Source organism: Parasteatoda tepidariorum, chromosome 7 (genome assembly GCF_043381705.1).
Source record: "Parasteatoda tepidariorum isolate YZ-2023 chromosome 7, CAS_Ptep_4.0, whole genome shotgun sequence".
In the NCBI taxonomy this organism is placed as follows: Eukaryota; Metazoa; Arthropoda; class Arachnida; order Araneae; family Theridiidae; genus Parasteatoda; species Parasteatoda tepidariorum.
This window is the reverse complement of record NC_092210.1, coordinates 77253520-77278040: the sequence shown is the minus strand read 5'-3', so window position 1 is coordinate 77278040 and position 24521 is coordinate 77253520. Positions and strand designations below refer to the sequence as shown.

The window sequence follows — 24521 nt, the reverse complement described above, 5'->3', positions numbered from 1 at the left end:
TGTTAACAATGTCCATTGATGCAATATATATATATATTGTATGTAAGGAATTTTTGATGATAGAGTATTACTAGACAGCTCCATAGCTCAAAAAAGGTAGAAAATAAAAGAGACACGTTATTAGATTAGGAGAAATAATAATTGATAATTTTTAAAACTTCAATAAATTTTTCCTGAGAATTGTAAAGCACTAAAATGCAGCGATAAGTGGTCTTGAGTAAATAATTTAAAACAATAGGTTCCTCAGTTTTTAGATTTTTTAAAATCTAATTAAATTGATAAAATTCAACTCGGAAGACATTAAAATTTTCCTTCAACGTAATTTGCATAAAAACAAAGATACTTATCAAAAATCCAAAAACTGCAAACTATTTAAATATTTTTCAAAAAATTTTCATTGCAGAATTATATTGGCATAATTTTTTGAGGAAAAAATTGATAGAGAATCTATAATACTCTACACTTTACATCTGAAATTCTGTTTGGGTGACAACCTTATATTTTACATGCATTGAAAGATGGTGCCAAAAAGTGTAAATATTCATCATCAATTTGTTAGTGAAAATTAAATGCAAAGGATAAAAGCATGTTTAGATTTTCTTCCACTCCGTCTCCATCCCTTCAACAGTTGAGTTCGATCGGGATAGGAAGGGTCTCTTTAAGCTTTGGGCATAGGCAGCTTAAGCTTTGGGTAAAGGTTAATCAGATAATTTAAAAAACAAATTTAGATTACGTATAATTTTCTTATTGTAAAAAGCATTTTGTTAGTCAACAGCAAAAACAAACAACCAATATAGCATCAAAAATGTATACCTTTAGTCTGAATTGTGGCAATCGATTTTTGAGATTTGGCGTCCCATATTCTTACAGTTTTATCAAGACTAGCCGTAGCAAGCAAATCTGGGTTGGACGGATGCCAGCATAATTGATCAACACTGTCACCATGACCTTTAAAAGTGTGTTCTTTACACTAAAAAAAAAATGCATAAAACTAAAGAAATATATCTTTACACTATTTACAAGAAACAAAATTTACGTACACTAAGCAAGGTTTATCCCAGACTTTTTATGAAAGATCCTGATTTTCTGAAATCATTAAAAATCTACTCCAAACTTTCAGAAAATAATGTTTTTTTATAGAAAATTTCCTTTAAAGAAATAGGACCAGTCTTAGCAATGAAATGTTATTTCTTACAAATATATGTAATAACTAAAAAATCAGAAAGAAAATTTCTAAAATTTAAAAAAAATTATTATAATATCAATTTTCTAATCAGAACAATCATAGCAGCAAGTTTTATTTTCAGAATAATAGTAAAAGATAACTTCTGAAGCAATAGGGTATATGTTTTCGCTACTTTTCTATGAATCTATAAATTTCTCATGATAATTTTCTTAAAAAGATTTGACGTTTAAATTTATTTATATTAAATATTTTTCACTGTTTAATTTAATTTTAAGCATTTCTACCGAAATAAAAATGATGCATATAAGTCATGTTACTTTCAAATTACATTTTAAACACACATTGCATTATTTCAATTGTAGTTTGGTGTTAATTAAAGTTGGTCCCAACATTGTATTTTCTAGTCTTTGAGGTGTGTGCATTATATCTTATCGTGCATATCTGCACTAGGGCTAGACACGTAAAATGTATGAACAAAACAAGCCCAGATTACAAAGCAATATGGAGAAAACATGTTAAAGGTTTGGCAATCGACAAGGAAGGGTCATGGCCTCTAAAATAAATGAAACATTAGTTGTACAGTTATTTAAGTACTAAGATAAAAAAAAAATTGCCGTTAAAGTAAAAATTATTAGCAGTATAATTATAATCTTTTGCCTATGAGCTGTAGATGAGCAACATTCCTAAGCAACAAAATTTATGTTATTTTTTTGTGTGCATAATTTATGTCTTTCATATCTATAGTGCATGGATTCATACTTTCTAAAGTAATTGAAATTGGCTCATTAAAAAATAGGACAAATGTTAATTGCCTCGATTTAACATGATAGCTTATTGTCCAGCGAATGTTTTCTGCTTCTTTTTACACATATTTTCACACCTTTACTGCTATTTGGCGACTTTTCAAATATAATAGGTTTTAATATAATATACAAAATGATATCGGTGAGAACATTTTGTTCTTTTTTTCTGACACAATTTTGGCAATTTGCAATGAATTTGAATCAGTTCTTTAGATTAAACAGCTCAATTACGGCTGATGTATCCTTTTATAGAACATACAATTGTACTACCAAAAATTACTCTGGCAGTTCATCCGAGTCTTGATTTATATATATATTTTTTTCTTATATTATCTTGTTTCGTTTTCTTTTGATCCTTTCTGCGAATAACTAGCAATAGTTATAAATGACGAAGACAGCATTGATCATGAATTACCTACCAACATATTAAGAAACGAAATTTGGAAAAGAAAGTAAATTAATATACTGTAACACACATACCAACCGATCTCTCTCAAGAGTGAAAAGAGAAACAGTTCTATCATAACTACCAGATGCTAATCGACGACCATCACAACTCCAATTAATTGAATGAACTTTGCTGGAATGAGCTTGATATTCCTTGATACGGCTGTTCGATGCAAAATAATTGCGCATAGTTTCTGCGTAGGAATTAGTCATTGTTTTTTATTCAGTGTTTCAAAGTAAACAAACAGTCATGGAATAAAAAAAAAATGCACCTTACTAAAATTGTTGTTTTTATTTATATGTTGAGATTCTTGCCGGGAATGTTTTGAAAGTATAAATAAAATTACTTCACTTCACGACGCAAGTTTCACTTCCTCAGAAAATTATTTTCGCATGCAGGTCGTCAGGCTACCGAAGCCTAAGTGCCATCCCCTCTGCAGAGAATTTTGATTTTGATGAATTTTGATGGTATGTCTTCAGATCATCCTCAGGGATGTTTCCCAGACCGTCGCCAATAGCCCATTGTGTAGCTCTAGTGTGACGTAAATAAACAACAACAATCAGAAAATTATTAGGAGGTTGCTTGATTCGCTTCATTCGCTTTAAATTAAATAATAAACAATTAAGTAAATAATTAAAACTATTTTTTCAATTTTTTTTAAAAAGTTTCTCGGGATTAGTTAATAATGTAAGGATAATGCTTAGCAGCCGTGGCTAATATTAAATAGCTAAATTCTATTGTCTAATTTTTTCATCATTGTTAATTGGCTAATTTTTTCATCGTTATCACTTAATCGTTGAAATGCTTACTAAATTTGGCTTATTCAACTTTTATTTATTCATTTTATTTAATATTTTTTTTAAAAAAAAAGTTTTGTTTATGCATGGGGTGTCAAATTTAAATGAGCTAAACCGTGCGGTTTAGCTAATTGCACTTTACAAACGATCCTTGAAAACACATTCGAATGTGTTTTCAATGAGCAGGCTCTTTTAGATCTATATGATTCTTCTTTTTCTTTTCCTTACTATTTATGAAAGTAAAATTATTCTTTCACAATATTTCATTACATTTTTTTGATTGTATTTTATTTTAATAATGTTAACAATGTCCATTGATGCAAATATTTATTAATTACAAGCATTCATTTTATTCTTTAACCCTCGATTTGTTTTTTCAAAAAGTTATTTTGTTTCTTCACATGTTTTTTTATTATCATTTCGTAGTGCCTTTAAAATGAATACTGGCAATTAAATAATAAGGAAAAAAAATGTTTTTAGAAGCTTTTGTAATTTGAATTCCCATATTGTAGGATTTGAATCGATAAATCACTAACACCGAAATAAAGAAAAAAAAGGAGCAAATGCACTAGTTAATAAATAATAGTATAAAAATTACGATACTTTTTAGATATAAATATTTTTAGTTGATTTTTTTTATCTAATTCTAATGCATCTATTTATTAATAAAGGATACTAACAATGTAACTATGCAAAATTGAGGGGAACGATGATAAAAGAAATTACTCTAACTTCGAGAATGAATTGTTTCTCATCTATTCAATAATTCAATTTTTAATTACATTTCAAAGATCCCTACAGATTTACTTCCACAGATTTACTTCCAAATCAATCTGAGAAAACATTTAAATCTACTAATTTTATCATTGCAAAATTATCTACAATAATGTTTTTAAAATTACTTTTTAATTTTTGTTTACTATGAACAATCGTTAAATGTTTTTCACTAAAACTTTTATTTGGTAAATGTGCGAAAAGTTTATTCTTAATAATTTTTTTTAATTACATATGTTAACTGGGTACAAATCTACATAGAGCAATTGAAGCAAATAAGACTTAGTTACTGTTTAATAATTGTAAAGCGGTGTATACCATTCTAAATTTTTTTTTTATCACAAAACGTTGAGTAATATGGTAATACCATTCATGAGATTACTTTGTTTCGAAAAGGATTGTTTATTAAAGGAATTTTGTTTCTTTTTAATTGAAAAATAGCTAGATACAATTAACGACTTGCCTATGGAATATATTTGAGAAAAACGTGTCAAAAATGAATAAAATATTTCTCTTTAATTTTGTTTGTTATTATCACCAAAATGCTAGAAATGGATTATTTAAAAAAAAAACTAATAATAATAACTAAACGAAATCACAACTATATTTAATATTTTCACATTTATATGAAATTTTAATGGATAAAAGTAATCTCAAATTGTAGCAAAATTGATCAAATGACAGAATTTTCATGGTAAATATAATAAACTAATACAACAATATTATTATTTTTATCAACTGTGATGAATTCTCTGTCCTGCAGTTTCCTTTGAATTGCAAAATTTCATAAATCTAATAAAGGGCGTGAACTGCGGAACTTTTTGAGAGAAAACTTAAAATCAAGTATCGCCATCAATTGGGAAAATAGATAATTACATTGAACGAATTGAGTTCGGGCACTACGGAATTGAAGCACCGATTTTTCTCTTGCCTGAATTCATGTCGAGCATTCCGAAAATGGCGCATTTGCGCTACAGGCAAGGGATAAACTGTAGAGTTGTGGTTAACAAACCTTTCTTTAAACACGGGTAATAAATAATGCTTATCAACCCTAATGATTGCTAAGCAACTTATTATATTGCAACTTATTCTATTGCAACTTATTCTAAGCAACTTATACTTATTGCTATTCTTATACCTTTTGCTATAAACAGATTCTCTTATCACGATAAAAAAAAAATTTGAAATAAGAGCTTCTTGAATTTTTTATTGCCCTAATGCAGATTTAGCTCCAAATTCCATTGGGATAAAATTTAAACCTTATAATTTTACCATTTCAATTTCATATACAATTTTTTTTTTTAAACTCCTTTAATGTCTTTAATTTTTGGTTACTATAAACATTTATAATTTGCGATCCTAATTGCAATTCAAGTTCCTACGTCAACTGTCGAATTTCCACGGTTTCGGAAATTCTTTTTTCTATGGGTTGAAAAAGTTATGCATTAATATTTTAAGAAATTCGAATTTAAAAAAATTTGCCCACCACTTTTTATAAAGGATTTAAACAGATATATAAGAGGTCAGATTGAGAAATGTCAATGTGCCCAAGTTCTGATTTAAGCATTATGTATATATTTTTAATTTTTAATTTTAAAATTTTTTACTCTAGTTCAGCTATTACTGGAAAGAAAAATTAGTGAAATCTCAAATCTTAAAGTCATGGATTTACTTTTTTTTGCCTTATTTTTGAGAAGGATTCTAAAATTATATATTGGTGGCAGTTTAAGATGTACAATAATTTGCATAAACCAACGAAAACAAAAAGGCTCGTTACACTGAATGAGCAAATTAGTGAATTACGTTACCCGCTTGTCGTTGTTGAACATTTACGTCGCACTAGAGCTGCACAATGGGCTATTAGCGATGGTCTGGGAAGCATCCCTGAGGATGATCCGAAGACATGCACAATTTTGAGACAATCACAATTTTGATCCTCTGCAGAGGGGATGGTACCCCAGCTTCAGTAGCCCAACGACCTGTACGCGAAGTCGAGCATTTTACGGTAGAACAGTTCAGCAAGGATCAATACCGCACACCCTCTGTCCCTACGCAGACTGATCCAAGTGGTCACCCACCCGTACACTGACCGCAGCCAGTGATGCTTGACTTCGGTGATCTGCTGGGAAACGCGTCTTAATGATCAGTTCACTGCCAGACTTAGCCGCTTGTCATTAAAAAGAAAATCAGCTTGTAATTTCTTTGTAAATAAATAATAATAATATTAATTTGAAATTATAATTTATGGACTGCAGTCAACCATCTAAATATTCTTTGGCACACACGCTCACAAAAGATATTTTGGTAACTTAGTCAAACACTGCTGAGGCAAGTGATAAGGAAGAGGCATATAAATGGCGAATTCCTAGATTTTTGTGTTAGGATGCGCAGTAATAATGTGAGCATGCTAATGCAAAAGTATGGGAATCTGCATCTCTTATTTATCTTACCACTTGTATATATCTCGTATATATCTTACAATGAGGAATCTCAACAGCAGATTTCAATAATACATTCGCACAGAAGGACGGTATTTAATGGACGTAGTTTTTAAAAGAATGATAAATTTCCATTAATGCTTCTAATATGGCTAATTTTAAGGTTTCAGTTATTATGAATAAAATGTGTCAATTCCCTCACAATTGGTTTTATTGGATTGTTATGAAGTTTCCGTTCTTTTGTGTCACCCTGTATTAAACACAGTTATTTCCCCAGAAGACTAGGGAGCTCCTGGATGAAGCAAAGGGACAATCTAGCTTTCGTAGAGGATTTTTTGAGGGAACTAACCCGCGTTTGCTTTACTTAAAGTGGAAAAATATGAAATCCTTTCACAGATAACCCAACGGCAAGGGGAACCCATGATCCATCTACCACTGAGAATGCACTGTGGTCGGTGCTAGCCAGGAGCAGAATTCGCATCAACCATCCACCGTTAGGATTCGAACCTATTCAATTATGTTTGGGTTTATTTATCATTGATTTTGCAAAGTAAAGTTTAAGCTTTCTGTTTTGCTTAATACAAACAGAAAAACTTTCTACTGATTAAGCGCCCATTTAATTCAGCTGCTCTGAAAACTCGTCGTTGAGTTTCAGATGAAATTGAAGTAGTAGATATTTTTTTCCTTTTCAACTGAAAAGTACTCAAACTTGAATTTCTGAATTTTTCACAGAGTTTAATGATTATATTTTCTGATGATACTAATCTGAATTTCTGAATATTGGAATTTTATGACATACTGTTCGGTAGAGTGGGATAATTTTATTAATATACAGATATTCTGCACTGATTTACAACTGATATGATGAAAAATATTCAATTTTCGAAAGCTGTTTATTGTTTTATTGAGACTACGAGTCATTTTTATGTAAAAAGAATACTTACGGAGTAAGCGAGTAAAAATTAAATGAGGTTAGTAAATGCAAATTACAAGTGAATAAACAATTAAAATCAATGAGAAATAAGTAAATAAATTCAAAATAAACCACGTGATAATAATTTTTTTATGATTTAATCGGAAAATATTTCAATGTATGAGGAATTTTGTGAGATAAAGATTTTGTCACTTTTTGATTATATATTTCTTAAAAACAAACTTTTACTATTTTTTAAAATATTTCATTCTATTTCGCCAAGAAAAGTTAATGGATCTTATTATTAAATTCCCATTCTGAGATATTCATTTTAATTATAGAATAGAGCCCTATTTCATTGAAAATCGTAAGTGTAGGAAATTTTTTGTGAGCTATTGTATTTCGAATTAAAAATCTCTTCTTCAAACCATTATTTAAAACCCAGATCTCAAGAGGAAATAAAAAAAACTAATTACAATCGAATTGAATTTTTTTAACAGCCACGTATTTTATCTCTTGTTTCTAAAAGAAATTTCAATTGGTTTCGGAGTTATATTTTTAATAGTGTATTAAGCTTTAATATTTCATTTTCAGCTTTTTTTGAAAAAATTCCTTCAGAAAATTCCATAAATGTAACGAAATATTAGGATTCCCTACCCTCTTTTTAGGAAGATTACATAGCAATATCGTTAAATTTCACTGTGTTTTTTCAATTATTTTGCTTAGGAAAATAAAATAAAAAATTTCGAGAAAAATTTAACATTTTCATATCAAGCTCATAAATTTCTGGTATTTTTTCTTTTAAGGTATAATGCCTATTTTTCCCCTTCAAGCAGAATAAAGTTATCCGTTGTTTCTTACCATAATTTTTTTAGTAAAATTAGCCGTCGAACATTTCTGAATCAGTTGCAATAAATTCTTAATTTAAGGCCGTTTTTAGCAGACTTAAATGATGTATATGAGTGTGGTCAGTTGTCAGAATGACTATAGTTTGATTTAGTACCTGCATTAGTTTTCCAAAATGCATGGAAAAGTTGAAATACTCCGAAAAATACTCATTAAATGAAAAGTAATAAAAGTTCAGTTTTTTTAAAAAAAAACCCTTTTCCAGTAACATTAAAAATAATTTTCTCTTTATCTATTTTTCACTTGACTATTCCATGTTTCTTTTGGTTTTTTAAGTACTAAGATTTCTATTAAAAGTCTTATTTTAAATTATATAGAACAACTATTACGGTTTAATTTTTTTACCTGTATGTTAATTTTATAATATTATATAAATTTTTAATTTATATATACATCAATTTTTTTACCTGTTCAAAATGTATGAAAATGTAGAATAATACTTCGAAAAATACTCATGAAATGTAATAGAACTCGAGTTTAGCTTTTTTTTTGTTGAAAAAACCCTTCGCCAGTAACATTAAAAGTAATTTTCTCTTGATCTGTTTATCCTCTGAATCTTTTGGTTAAAATAATAAAATTTCTAGTAAAAGAGTTATTTTAACAAAAAAATTTATTTTAACTAAAAACCAAAAAATTACATTGAAAGAAATACGAATGTTGTAATTACCATTGCAAGCCTTTGCCATTGCGTTTACCATTATGCAAATGCTACTGAGCGAGGTAAAGGTAAACATATTGTAATCACAGTATCATTATTTAAAATAAATATTAATTATAATTATGATTGCTTCATTACATCTATAACATAATACTTACAATCTTCAACATAGCTCATGCTACAAAGATTTTAAAATTCATCGCATAAAATATATTTACAACTTACGACTTCCGCTCTCTTAATTACGTAAAAGAATTTTTTTATTTTTCCAAAATTAGGAAATATAAATCTAACATTTGGCAGGCAAAAAAAATTACTTTTGACTTTAATATCATAACGCCAACTCATGCATTCAGTCAACGAGACGCGAAAATAATTAGAGCATTTAAATTCCCTTTACTGTAGTTCATAATTAACTCAAACTAATTTGTTTTATTCTTTTACTCCTATTTATTACTATAAAGTCTTTAAACTAGGTTATCATTCGAGACACGCTGAAAGTCAAATTAATTAAGGGGAAATGATAAACAAATTTCTTCACATATTCTTAATTATTTTTATTCGTGCAAACTTTAATGTCATTTCAAAGTTAGAGTTTCCAGTGATTACAGAAACAATGCAAATCTACAAAAAATGGCTTTTGTTCTTTCTTTTTTTAAAATTTATGTCATGGAAGTGTTTTGTTTTGTAAAAGGTATGCTTTTTCAAAAAATCAGCAGAATTATCAACGAGAAATAAATGTTCAGTTTCAATTCCTTCGAAAGTAAGAGAAATCGGGTCTAATTACCGAATTTGACAATTGTGATATAGGTTGTATTTTGATTTATAAAAAGGGCATTAACTTAAAACTGCATTTAAGATTTGCTAAGCAAACATGACACATTTGCGTCACAGATTCATAAACTCGTCTCCCACTGGGACCCAGTTGCGATGACGGGTCGAGATTCTGGTCGACCACAGTGCTGATGAAAAATATGTTCAGTGGTAGACTGATCAAGGATCAAAATCTCTTTACTGTTGGTCTAACCGTAGGAGGTTTTCGTGGTTTCCTTCCGTATTATGCGAGAGCGATTTAGATCCATCAAATGGTATTCCTTAAAAGTTGTCTCAATTTGCTACTGGAGCTTTCCTTGCCTTCTGGGATGGACTCAAAATTAAAAGGCTAGGGAGTTAAACATTGATAGTTGTAAGTCCTCCAAAAAATTGGTCAGGTAGAATATATTTCCGGATAATTTTAAGTCAGTTTTGTAGTCGCTGCGAGTCGTGAGCAGAATTCATATCGACTAGCCATTGCATTTGGATCACCTCATTGGAAGTCAAGTCATATTTATATACATACCCGGATAAAAGTTATCACAGAGTCGATCTACGACACTATCTTCAAAAATCGAATTTTGTCTGTGATTTCAACGCAGTCAAGCAGAGACTTTAATATAACACATATATTTAGCACAATTCTCAACCATTAAATAGAATTTTAATTTATGCAATCACGCTTTAGCTTTACCTAAAAGGATGCTTATAATAAAGATGCTAATGATAAAGAAACCATAAACTTAATGTTAATATTTTCATTCATAATAAAATAAATCATTTCATTATAAATATTTAATTGAAGGAAAAAATGAAATATTGTTATTCATGATGTTTTGATTTTTGACGGTTTGAAGTTACATCAAATAAAATTTTTCACCATACCATCAAACACGGGTACTTTACTGATAAATAAGCCAATTAGAAAAAAAAAGTCATCGCCTTTTTTAAAATTTATTTATTTCTCTTTTTTTTCTTCTTTAGACAAAGGGAATTGCTCTTTATTTTTACATATGAAGAAAATCTTTCTTTTTATCTTTAGTTTTACTTGTTTGCAGTTTACTCTACTTGCAATTTTTCTTTCTTTTGCTAAATTTTTTCAGCTTGTTTTTTTATTAAAAAAAATTTGTGGTAAAAAATGAGAAAGTTGCTTTTTTATGGTACAAAATTTTGTTTCGATAAATAAAGTCAATTTAAATTATACCTTTAATATTTTACAAAAAGATATTATTTTGTTCATTTCAAAACTGGCTTTTATATTTTCTTTTCAAAAATCTTTTATGAATATAAAGTTAAATTATGATTATTACTCAAATTATCACATAAACGTTTTTGAATTTTTTAAAAAGGATATTATTTCTTTGCAAAGGTACAAATAATTTTTCGTGATTACTACTATGGAATAGCTGTAAATTACTCAATCTAATAATAATTTATATTAATATTATATAATTAATGAAATTGCACTTATAAACCTATTTGAATAAACCTATTTCCTTATAAACTTATTACAAATAATGTAACTTGATTAATAAAATCTTTTGTCAATGTATGAATACATACAGCTGAAAACATCAAAGCAGACATCATTACCTTTCATTTATGCAATCCCTGAATTTCATATAAAACCAGTTGTCTTTTGTTTCATTTGCAGTGCTGGACCTCCACTATTGGTAAAAAGCTTGCAATGCTACAGGAATTTCAATTAAAAGAACTACTAAATGGTCTTAAATTCGAAAACTATCTATGGTTTTGGGTAGTCTAAGATAATGTTGAGTTTCTAACTAAACTTAAAAATTGTTATAATATAACTTTTATATGAATCTTTGATTTTGCAAAGCTTTTTACTAACCTTGCTTCTTGAACTTTTATTTTCAGTAATTTTAAATTTTGTTTAATTTTGCCTTTAGACAAAATAAGTTTTGTATTGATAAATTTCGATCACTTTTAAAATTTTGCCTATATAACAACTACATTAATAATGATTATTTTTTGTTCTTATAAATTAATGGTATTTCCATGGGAGCAAAATTTAGTTTAACTATGGCCAATCTCTCTTTTTTTTTTTTTTTTTTTTTTTAAATTTGCTATGCAAAACAACTGTTTAGCGAAATTAATCAAATTTTTTTATGTTTCAGACATATTGTTGACATTTTTTGCATTGAATTTCATAAATTTCAATTATTACAGCATTCAATTTATCCAAATTATTTCGTTTTTTATTTTAATCTACTTTTATGAACATGAAACGTTTTCCCGCCTAAGTCTTTAACTGATAGGCTTACACTAAGTCAAGTGTATTTACTCCTTTCATGGCTGGCAACAAGTCGGAAAATGTGTTATAATTTTTGAAAGATCCGTAAATTTTTTAAAAATAAAGATAAATTGTAATTTTTTTGTGTCAGATATATTAATTTACGACAGAAAAATCCAGCTACACTTAATGAGTGAGTTTAATTAATCATTAACTTTATTTCTGAAGCTACGAACATTTTTAATTTTTGATCAATGAGGGAGGACATCGAAGCGTAGCTAGGTTTAGCTGTTGACCAAATTACCTCCGGGAGTGCATGTTCCAAGATCATGGTCGATTATTTGTCTAGTAATTTCATCCTTCCTGTCGTATTGAGTGGACAAACTGATCACAGCCTATTTGTTACCAACTTAAGTTTCAATCCTCTTTACTGATTGAGCTGGAATATTGAATGTGGTCGAATATTTGAAAGTTATTTCAATCTTCTTGTCGGTTTTATAAACTGATCATGCATAAACTGTTACAATAAAGTATTTATGACTTTAATTGTACGCAAAATACTTAAATTTACAAAAAAAATAATAATTGCAAAACGATAAGTTATGTAAGAAGAATATGCATACGTAAAAGATTTACTTAAATCTGCCAATTGTATAAATAAATAAAATGTTTAAATAAATCTATTCCCTTTGGATTTAAGTCTAGTTAGAATTGATATCACTATTCTCTCTGTGATGTATGTTTGATTACCAAACTCATTTTATTTCAAGCAATATTGTGTACATGTTGTAACGTATCTGCCACTATAAATTTACAACTACAATCCACTAGTATATAAGACATGTTAACTCGACTCTATGTCGAGGTACCTTTTCATAGATGAAGGTTGACATTGTCTATAACCACTAGCTCCACAATGGGGTACCTTTTCATAGATGACGGTTGACATCGTCNTTCTTCTTCTTCTTCATAAGCGCAACAGCCTTTCACAGGCCAAGGCTGACTCGCAGATTTTCCTCCATCTGGCCCTGTCCGGTGCGACGGCCCGCCATCGGTTGACTCCCAATAGCTTGAGGTCCTTTTCAACGTCGTCTATCCATCTTGTAGGTGGTCGTCCCCTACGTCTCGTCCCTTCAATTGTGGAAAAAGTCACTTTTTTGGCAGGGACGGCATCAGAATTTCTGAAGAGGTGGCCCAGCCACCTAATGCGTGATGCTTTAATAGTTCTCACAATGTCGGTCCCACCGAATTTGTCATATTTTTTGTAAATTTCGTGACTTTAAAGAATTCTCCTTACGTTATTCTCTTGAAGAGATATCTATTGTTTTGGATAGTCTAAAATAATGCCGAGTTTCTAACTGAACTTAAAACTTGTTATAATACAACTTTCATATGAATCTTTGATTTTGCAAAGCTTTTTACTACCTTGCTTCTTGAACTTTTATTTCCGGTAATTTCAAATTTTGTTTAATTTTGCCTTTAGACAAAATAAGTTTTGTATTGATAAATTCTATTTGCCTAGAGAACAATATATTTATAATGATTATTTTTAATTCTTTTAAATTAATGGTATTTCCATGGGAGCAAACTTCAGTTCAACTATCTTTTTGTTCTGTCAATCTTTTTTTTAAAATTTACTATGCAAAACAACTGTTTAACGAATTTAATCACAATTTTTTATGTTGCAGCTATATTGATGAAATTTTTTGCATTGAATTTCATAAATTTCAATTATTACAACACTCAATTTATCCAAATAGTTTCGTTTTATATTTTAATCTACTTTTATGAACAAAAAATGTTTTCCCGCCTAAGTCTTTAATTGATAGGCTTACACTAAGTCAAGTGTGTTTACTCCTTTCATGGCTGGCAACAGGTCGGAAAATGTGTTTTCGTTTTTGAAAGCTCCGTAAATTTTTAAAAATTAAGATAAATTGTAATTTTTTTGTGTTAGATATATTAATTTACGACAGAAAAATCCAGCTACATTTAATGAGTGAGTTTAATTAATCATTAGCATTATTTTTGAAGATACGAACATTTTTAATTTTTGTTCTATGATGGAGGACATCGAAGCGTAGCTAGGTTTAGCTGTCTACCAAAGTAACTTCGGGAGTGCATGTTCCAAGACCATGGTCGTTTATTTGTCTAGTAATTTCATTCTTCCTGTAGTATTGAGTGGACAAACTGATCACAGCCTATTTGTTACCAACTAAGCTCCAATCCTCTTAACTGATTGAACTAGAATATTGAATGTGGTCGAATATTTCAAAGTTATTTAAATTTTCTTGTTGGTTTTACAGACTGATCATGTATAAACTGTTATAAGAAGTATTTATGATTTCAGTTGTACCCAAAATACTTAAATTTACAAAAAAAAAAGATAAGTTATGCAAAAAGAATACATACGTAAAAGAATTACTTAAATCTCCCAATTGTATAAATAAATCAAAAATATTTAACTTCTATTCACTTCGGATTTAAGTCCAGTTCGAATTGATATTACTATTCTCTTTGCACTGTATGTATTATTAATTACCAACCTAATTTTATTTTGAGCAATATTGTATACACGCATCCTAAGTTAAAGATTCGTTCTCTATATTGTATCGTAAAACTAACTTTATTGACTTTTAAGTGTATTATATCTTACATTAATTATAAATTTTAGTGTTACTGAATAACAAAAATGGTGGCAGCTAATTTACGCCAACATTCCTGGCTCCAGGAACATTCTTGGAGCTTGGTGTAGTGAAATACTTAATGAATCACCACTTCGATGTAAAGTAGTTGCCATCATTTTTGATGTTGAGATGCACTGAAATTTTTTCAGTGTATAATTGAATAGTTCTATAGAAACTAATTTATCTCAGAATTTGGCAAAGTTTTTTAACAATATATAGAGGGTAAATTTAAAAATGGGAATTGTTTTAAAATTTTATTACTCAGGAAAGATTTCTATTGAGTATGATAAAATTTTGGATTTTGTTATTTAAAGTTACTTAGTTGAAAAGATATGAATGGTATATAAATTTTTATGCTTTGAAACTCTACAATTTTTGATTATTATTAAATTAAAGAATTAAAAAATGCTAAGAGAATTGTTTTTTTTTTACGTTTAGTTGGCTTTGGATAAATGAGTTTAATAATTATATGCACAAAAGTTTTTGGTCACCATAAATATTTCAGTCATTTAGTGAAATACGTAAAAAAGTAAAGTTAATAGTAAGTATATTTCCTCTTATCTTACGATATTTCTACAATATTTCTACTTATCTTCTAACTAAATTGAAAGGATTTCCTTTTGATTCCCAGGAGAGAAATTCAAATAGGCCGAATCTATAGGAGAGAAATTCAAACAGGCAGAATCAATAGGAGAGAAATTAAAGTAGGCCGAATCAATAGGAGAGAAATTAAAACAGACCGAATCAATAGGAGAGAAATTCAAATAGGCCAAATCAATAGGAGAGAAATTCAAACAGGCCGAATCAATAGGAGAGAAATTAAAACAGACCGAATCAATAGGAGAGAAATTCAAATAGACCAAATCAATAGGAGAGAAATTCAAAATAAAAAATTAAAATTCAAAATTCAAAATAAAAATTTCAATAGGAGAGAAATTAAAAAGGATGCTAATTAAAGAGAAGGTTAATTTTTGTGTATGAATTTGCAATTTGGAATATAGTCTATTCTAATCCAAATGCATATTCATGTAACAAAATCATTAAGATTGCATATAAGTACAAGAAAATTTGATTATTAGAGCAAAGGTTATTTATACTTTCTTTTTTCTTGACTATTTATTTGCATTTACAATTTTTTCATAAACTGGTTCATTTAACTAACCAATATATTACGTACTAATATATTTTAATAATTAATCTGAACTAAAGAAGGTATTAGTAAGGAATAAAAAGTCATTTATCTTTTACCACCCTGCAAAGCCTCTGAAAGGGTTATATTTTAATGCATAATTTTTGAATTCAATTCAATAAATCTTCCTTCCTTCCCGAATAATTCGAAATCCTAGATGCATAAAGAACGGAGGCTAAATCGAGTTCTTCAACTAGTGTAAAATCTACGAAAAAATGGATATTGTGTTCAGAATTAGGAATTAGAATCTTATCCTTTTCTCTATTCCAGTGTTGGTCAATGGAGGAAGAAAAAGAAAAAAAGAAAAACGAATTTCTACTTGGAGATTTACTTTCAGCCTTTCTTTTTTTCTTTCTTTTTTGTCTTTCCTACCACGTATTCTCAGGAAACTGCATAGATATTTGATGCCGGTTGTGCAATTTAACTCTTATTTTATGCTGTCGGTGAAACTAAGACTTACGATTACCTTACAATGATCTAAAATAGGCCGTGGAGTGTTTCATTCTTCAATAACGTTTAAGGGTAGTTCTGATAGGAGCTCTTCAATTTTGAATATATGCAGTTAACGAAAAATCAATGTAAGAAGAATGTTTTATAGTTTAATAGAAGAAAATGGGCATTCTGATCTAAAGTGCACTTACTGAACTTTATTTAAGGTAAACTAAAAATTAATATAAGAGGAGCGTTTCATATTTTAATACTTGAAGGATAAATTCACGTTTAATGAAAAATTACAATATGAAGAACGTTTAATAGTAAAAAAATTTAAATCTGATCCATCAAACACTCATTGAATTATATGTGTGATTAATAAAAATTAATCGAATAATTAATATATGAAGAAATTTTTATATATATAAAAATAGCATTAATAATANATAATTTTCTTTTTATCGACGGAAAATTTTTGCAGCCTCATCAGGACGTTTTTTTCATACTTTGCCTAAATAGCATTTGGCACTCTATAGAATGCCTAGGAATTTTATACAATGCCTAGGGAAAGTATGTAATAATTCTCACATTTCATACTTTGCCTAAAAACATCCGGCATTCTATACAATGCCGGTGTTTCATACTTTGCCGGTAACATATCAAATATATAATTTATTATTTTTTTAATAATTAAGTATCTTTTAAAAAATTATTTCAGTAAAATTCCAGTGGAACAAAATAACAAACAATAAAAATCTATACAGTCGTTCTAACAATATAGATTCGTAAAATATAACTATTCTAATCTATATAGTTATACGTCGGTCGAAGAAATTATGAAAAAGATACCAATTTATAAAAGTTTGTAAATCAAACATTTCAATTGAAAAATGAAATATTAAAATTCCTCAATGAAGAAATATGTTTTTGCCACAGTCATTCTCTAGGTCTATAACAGCTGTTTTTTGCTTTTATTTAAAATAAAATTTATAATTGAGCTTGTTTTATTCCTTCCAGCTTATGCATACCCAAAAAAAACTAACTAGAATATATACCATTCCTGCCTTGTGTATTCTTCAATTGTCTATCGTTTAATTTAATTTAAAACGATGATTAAATACTTTCAAATAAGTAGTCCATTCAAAATAAAAAATAATTCTTTCGGTTAATATATTCGCAATTTTTAATGAATTTCATTTGTGAAAAAAGAAAGATAATAATTTAAGAAGAAATAACACTAGAAGAAAGGTAATAATTTAGAATTGCATTGCCGAAAAACATTGGGAACCTCTGAATTAAGATGTGACACAATGCTGCACCTTGGATCGACATTTCTTACTTTAAAAAAAAATTTTCTTTTTCTAAAATGATTGGAAAATTTTTTCACAAATAATCATATTAACTCACAAGCGTATAATGTACTTCCCAAAAGCTCTTAAAGTTATTTGAGTCATTACTTACAACATTCTTTATCACTAATGCTGACACTTTAATTTGTCTTGAAAATATCGAATTGCAATACTTATCAAAATAATTGATAGCAATTAAAATAATTGTAATTTTGAACTATTTGGAACGAAAAGATAAGAAAAGAAGATGAGAAATTTTATCACACAGTTTGCAATTAATTTCAACAGTATAGTTATATGAAAGTGAAAACTTAATCTAGGATTACATTAAACAAGCTGAAGGAATTGACTAATTTTATTGTAAGTCAATGATAAAATAGCGAAGTTTAGTCATGCACTTTATTTAAACGTGTGTTGCTTATCAAAAAGAAAATAAGTACGACGTTGCATTTTAAGTTACGTTGTAAAATATTAATTAACTCCACATATAACACAAGTGCTGCGCAATTATTTTGATCAAACTGTCATCAGTCAAGGGAGGAGAATAAATCAAAATAACATCATTTAAAGGAAACTAAAACTGACTCGAGGTTTATCGATATTTTGTAGCATTAAAACCTTGAAATCTAATATTTCTTGATTTTATTTAGATGTGATATTGAGTTGTATGAGTTAAATCTTTAAAAAAAAAAGTTCTCACTTCATTATCATTGCTCTGACGTCACTCTGAAAATGACCAATGAGGTGTTGATTTCTACAAATAAGTGAAGGAGCTAATAGTGTGGGAATTTAAAGTTCTTGAAGCTGTTAAATGAACATAGAATTGATTTTCTATCAGCAATGGCTTGCCCGTTCTCTACGACTAGGTAATTTTTGTCATTATTTTTTTTAAAAGCAATTGGTGACAGAGTTCACTTTTTGTCTATTTTTTAAAATTTTTGATTTATTCTTTATTTGGCCGTTTCATGTAAAATTGTTAGAGAGAAAGCTGATTTAAATTTTGTTTTTATATATTTAAGCGATATAGAATTTAGAGAATATAAATATTTATTTATGTGTTCGAATTTATATTATTGCTGATACTATTAAGACTGGGGAATATATATAGAAGTTTTTAGTACAATGAATAATGATTAATCATATTCGAAGTATAAAATGCATGGTTAAAAATTATTTTTATCAAAAAAATTATAAAAATTATAAAAAATAATACATTCATTTTTATACATTGATGGTCATATCTAGTTTTAAAAATTTACTTTATATTCAGTTATATTTACTTTATGTCATTATATAAAGCAATGACTTAAATATTATACATAATTATATATTAATTTCACCTTTTTTTAAAAAAAATATTTATTAAATAATCATTTTCTATTTAAAAGAAACTTTAGAAAATAATTGATAGTCACATATTTTTTTAATAATGTCGCAATGAAATTGAAGCTAAGTCATTTTTTACAGCAATATTATTGTTCTATATAAAAATATTTTTTAAATTTAATCGCAATGTAGGGTAATTTCTTCCGTTAAAAATTATGCTTGTTTTTTCCCCTTGCATGAAACCATGTTATGAAGTTTTATTTGCTGCTTCCTTAACGTACTAGTCTTATTGTACAGAAAAAAAGTTTCAACACTATTGAAATGAAGTATAAACACTACTAGATACTTAATAATAGTCTTAATGTATTTGGATTTATACTTTAACTTAGTTGTTATCCATAATATTATATTATTATAAGTATTAATTTGTGTTTTAGTACGCCTTATTCAACAGTTTTAATAATTTTGTTAGAAATTGGCAATATCAATAAGCAAACTAAAACCTCTTTTGAAAATTTTGGGTTTTTCTTATGCTTATTTCGAACCAGATTTGAAGTATTTAATTATTAGAATGTCCGTAACAACTACAGAAATACGTATTTTAAGTATTCGATTCTTGTATTGAACCTGTCTAGAAATACCCAAAACAAAAACATTAATTTTGTTAGCTGTGATGATTAAAGCGTAGAATCGGGAGGTCCTTGGTTTGGTAGTAATATTCGTTCAGTTACCATGAAACTTTTTGCTGTCTTTTCTCTCATTTGAATACCGCAATTTTTTTATTACATTTATGTAATTGATTCTTGATTTATTTTCATACTAGTCTCCTACGGCGACCAGCTGGTTCGCCCCTCTTTGGTTTTGCCTCTTACGTCTTAATCTTAATTTCTTCTTAATCCTTGTATGATGGTTTATCTTGTTGAATTTGTTTGTTAAAATGCTTAGTACAACCTACGATAACATTAAAAAAAGAGTAAGTTAATTATCTCAAGGGTTACTTTGATGGATAATAAATCAAATTAGCAACTTTGTCAAAACCAAACTGTGCACCTATTTACTATTTATTAATTATGCCAGTCAATGAATTTCATTTGTGATGATTTTCTCACCAAAAAAAAAAAAAAAAAAACCCAACTTAAACTGTTATAATTTTTTCTAAGTTAGAAGAATACATAGACTAAATAATAATACTAAACTATTTCAAAATAAAAAATAAGCTTTAAAAATAATTTAGCTTAATGGGGGTGATCAAGAATTAAAAGACAACATGACCAAGTAAATTAGCATTTACCTTTTAAACAAAAATATCGATATTAGTTTATGTAATCGAAATATCAACCAACACTATCCAATGGAAATATTGATACCAAGAATCGAAAAGAAGGAAAAAAATATACTTTGCTCGAATCTACAATTTTTGAATTCCTTATCCACAGTTACTTTTTAGTGATGGTTCTAAAAATAATCAAATAATCATAAAGATGATATAAAATAATTTTTTGACCTAAATTTGACATTAATGACTTATTAATATTTTTATTTAAGTTTCATCAATTGCAGTGCCTTTTAAAAGTTTGTTGGTAATGTAACCTTTTTTTGATTTATAAGTTTGTTTTAAAAAGAAAATTGAGCAAAAAAAGTGTTGCATCAATTTAATCTTTTTCAATTAATTTATTAATTTATATTCAGCAAATATTTTATTCGATACAAAAGTAAATAAAACTTTTTTTCCTTAGATCTAACATTGCATTTCAAATTTTAACAGGTTTTTTGAGAACTTAAAATTTTTTTAAATTTTCAAGTTCTTTTCCGGACCTACAGTGGGGTATTTAGCCAATATACACGAACAAACACTGATTTTAAAAACTTTAATTATAGTCCATCTATGGAAAGAACTCCTGTCGCCATTTGTCTGAAACAGTGGCGGTTACTATGGTTACGAAGTTCAACATTCAACTGTTCATTTGATAAAACACAACTCAATTACAACCTTACCCCAATGCTCAATACCTAATGAAAAATCTAGCTCCAAGAACCAGTAAAATAATTCTTTTTACGATTTTGAAACCATGCTCGTTGAAAATGTTTAAATAAGTATAAATTTGAATAAATTGTTTTATTACCATTCTAGTAGTAAACGGTTTCAAAACCTCAAATGTAAAAAATGTTCTTTACCTCAAACTTATGGACAGAGAGCTGCCAGTTATTTTGCCTCAATTTCAGAATATAAATTCAAACAGTGTAGTATTTTCTCCTGTTTGTTACATTGTTTATTAATATTTTCTCATATTCAAGAAGAAATTCAATGAAGCTTGATTCATTTTCATTTTTTTTATCACTATATTCTACGAGTTTCTAAAGGGGAAAGTCATGGTAGCTGGACTTACATTCAATCACAGAGTTCTATATTTGAAAAAGGGAAAGTTGATCACTAGTATAAATTTTTAGATTGTATTGTGCTTGCCATATTATTTTTGGTTTTATATAACATTATTGAAAGTAATTTTATATTGGTGAATGTATGTACTTAGAAACATAAAATTTAGAAATAAAAAATGCTTGCCTTGGCGTTAAATATTAATTCAGGGTTTCTTTTAATTAACTTAATTGAAGCTGGATATAAACTATACATACAACTATTAAAACTATAAACACATAATAAATTATGAAGTTATTGAATAAAATATCAAAATTTCTAATTATTTTATCTTACATGAAGATGTTTTTTAAACTAACTCTTTCCTGAGCTTCAAATCATAATTTTTTTAAACGTGAAAGCTATTTTTTTTAAAAAAAAAATCAAGCGAAAAGATTTAGCTATTTTTTTAATAAATCAACTGGATTTGTGACAAAATACTTAAATTCATTAAAAAATAAAAACTGAAATATCAACTCACATTTATGTTAAATTATATAAAATATGATTTTAAACAATGAAATTAACAAAAAATTATCTAGAAATTTGCAACCAGGCTCAATAGCTTAGCTTAAATGTAATAAGCTTGTTACTCTTTCTCAAACTTACTTTATATTTCACAATTCAACTTACGAATATTGAGCACCATTTAGGAAACAGTAGTTACTTGTATTGTAGCATGGCACGGAGGTACAAGACAACATTTTGACATGTTAGGGGAAACGGACGAAAAATTACAAGGCGATTAAAAAGCGATGTAAATTCTGATGTAGAAAATAAAAAAAAAAATTTGATTTTAAAAATAAATTTAAAAATATGTACATTTCAACGGTTCTTTTCATTCAATTTTTGAGATCGAAATAAGTTTCAGTTAAATTCAAATAATCAATTTATAAATGTTTACAACCGACAAAAAATCTATATATATTTCTCTTACACGGCGACAAAATAAAGCCTCATTACAACTCCCCGAGTGGCAACGCTAGAAAATCGATCAATGATTGCCGCTAAAAATGTCACATGCCAAATCTAGCTGAGATGGCTCATCATATAGCGCTTTTAAAAACGGAAATTGAAATAACCAGAGAGAGCATAAGCTAGACAAAAGTGAATAGCCTTTGTCGATTTTAGCCTCTATTTTAGTATTTTCTTGAAAGCACTTTTTTTCACGAATTTATATATTACGAATTTATTTCATGATTTTTGATTTATATCACGAATTTATTTGTTTTACTAGAATTTATTTGTTTATGCAGGTTTTTCCATTGCAATTCACTTATTTCAATTTTTAATAGACTTATTATGGTCAAAAATTTAACCTTTTTAAAGAGATATCAGTTTTAGAAGTTTTATCTTAAGATTTTATACTATAGCACATTTCTAATAGGTTTAACGAATTATATGTCCCTTATTTGAATTCAAATTTATTTTAATGACTTAGTATTTACTAAAAAGATGTAATTTTTTTTTAAAAAAAAGTTGTTATATGAATTTGAAAGATTGTTTTGAATTCTTAGAATTTTGTGCATTTGCAATGCACCTAAGTTAGTAGCGAGCGAAGCGAGGGTGGTTTGCGAAACAAACCATATTAAGATTGCGTAGCGATTTACGGGGTTGGCGAGCGTTAGTGAGCAGGGGGCGCAGCCCACTAGTTTGTTGTTTTAATTACATTGGTTTGAAATTGATACAAGAACCCTTAGAATATATTAAAAGACTCAGATGAGTTATAATTATTTTTAACTGTGCTTTTTACATTGGTTCATATTGAAGAATTTATTGAATTTGTGAAAAAGTTTGCTATCATTAAGATGTCGAAAAATTAATTTTTATTGATGTACGTGACATAGAGGTTCGGCTGCATTTGTCCGATTAATTTATACTATTTTTGATTAGGAGAACTTTTCATTTCCGCTTCCTTGTTTTAAAATAGTTTGATTTATCTTATGAACTATAACTTATTTTCTTAACCATGTCTGCTCGCCACTTTTTTACGTTGTCAGTTCTATAAGTGTGAATGAAGAATTTAAGAGCAGAAATGTAAAATGGGTGTTGTCACAATACAGATGCACATGATAATAAATGAGTTAACCTTTTAACCCTGAATTTCATCACCGGTGCGACAAAAAAACCTTTATGTTTTAATTTTGAATGTTTTTTTTAAAAATTCTTGAAGCTAAAATTAGAGAAGTATCATTAATTTTTTAATTAAATCAGCGTTTCAGGTTTTAACATTGTGAGCAAGCATTTTTGTATTACGTAAAAATAAGTTCCGTGGATGTTCTCGTGATTTTTCTCTCCATGTAACACAAATGCGAGTTAGTTCCATCAAGAAATCCTCCGCGAAGGCAAAATATCTCCCAATACTTGATCCAGGAGTTCCCTTGTCTTCCGGATAGGGTTCGAAATTACAAGGCTACGGAGTTAAATATTAGTAGTCGTAAACCCAAAAATTGGGGCAGGTTATAAAATAAAATAAAATGAACAAATGTCAAAGCTGCGATGGCTTAGGGGATAGAGCGTTCGCCTTCCAATGAGGCGAACCGAGTTCGACTCCCTGTCGATACGAATTCCGCATCCGGCTTGCACCGACCACTGTGCTGACATGAAATAACCTCAGTGGTACACGGATAATGTGTTAGAGTCCCCTTGCCATCAGGCTAACAGTGGGAGGTTCTCGTATAACGCAAATGCGAGTTAGTTCCATCAAAAAAGTTCTCCACGAAGGCAAATTTCTCCCAATACTCGATCCAGGAGTTCCCTTGTCTTCTGGATTAAGTTCAAAACTGCATGGCTACGGAGTTGAACATTAGCAGTCGTAAACCTATAAAATTGGGTCGGTTGTTCAACGACGGTGATAAAATATAAATAAAAAATAAACAAATCTCAAGACAGACTCTTCAGAACTTTATTGGTAATTGAGCTATAAATAAGTATAAGTTACAAATAACAAAGCTGCCAGCTTCTTCTATTTTGCCGGAAAATTTTACTTTTATATTTTATTTTTTGTTTAACACTGTTGAATTAATATACTTTTGTTTACCAGTTTACCTAATTGGGTATAATATAAAAAAAACACAACTACTTCCACTTAGTAGGAATAACATTTACCATGACGCAATGCTAAACCTCCAAATA

The 24521-nt window shown here is 28.4% G+C and overlaps 2 protein-coding genes across 2 annotated transcripts in view; one reads left to right on the top strand and one right to left on the bottom strand.

The window, feature by feature from the left end:
• The window catches only part of LOC107455665 (THO complex 3 homolog tex), a 15023-nt gene extending 12230 nt beyond the window's left edge, over nt 1-2793 (bottom strand). Inside the window, exons 1-2 of the mRNA XM_043053582.2 lie at nt 2470-2793; nt 814-970 (exon numbers count right to left, since the gene is read on the bottom strand). Of these exons, the coding sequence (XP_042909516.1) occupies nt 814-970; nt 2470-2649 (337 nt within the window). The 5' untranslated portion in view covers nt 2650-2793. The remainder of the gene's footprint in view (nt 1-813; nt 971-2469) is intronic.
• A 15140-nt stretch (nt 2794-17933) lies between these two features.
• Nucleotides 17934-24521, top strand: part of LOC107455671 (Tryptophan 2,3-dioxygenase vermilion) — a 54500-nt gene continuing 47912 nt past the window's right edge. The window contains exon 1 of the mRNA XM_016073311.4: nt 17934-18510. Within this exon, the coding sequence (XP_015928797.1) occupies nt 18485-18510 (26 nt within the window). The 5' untranslated portion in view covers nt 17934-18484. The remainder of the gene's footprint in view (nt 18511-24521) is intronic.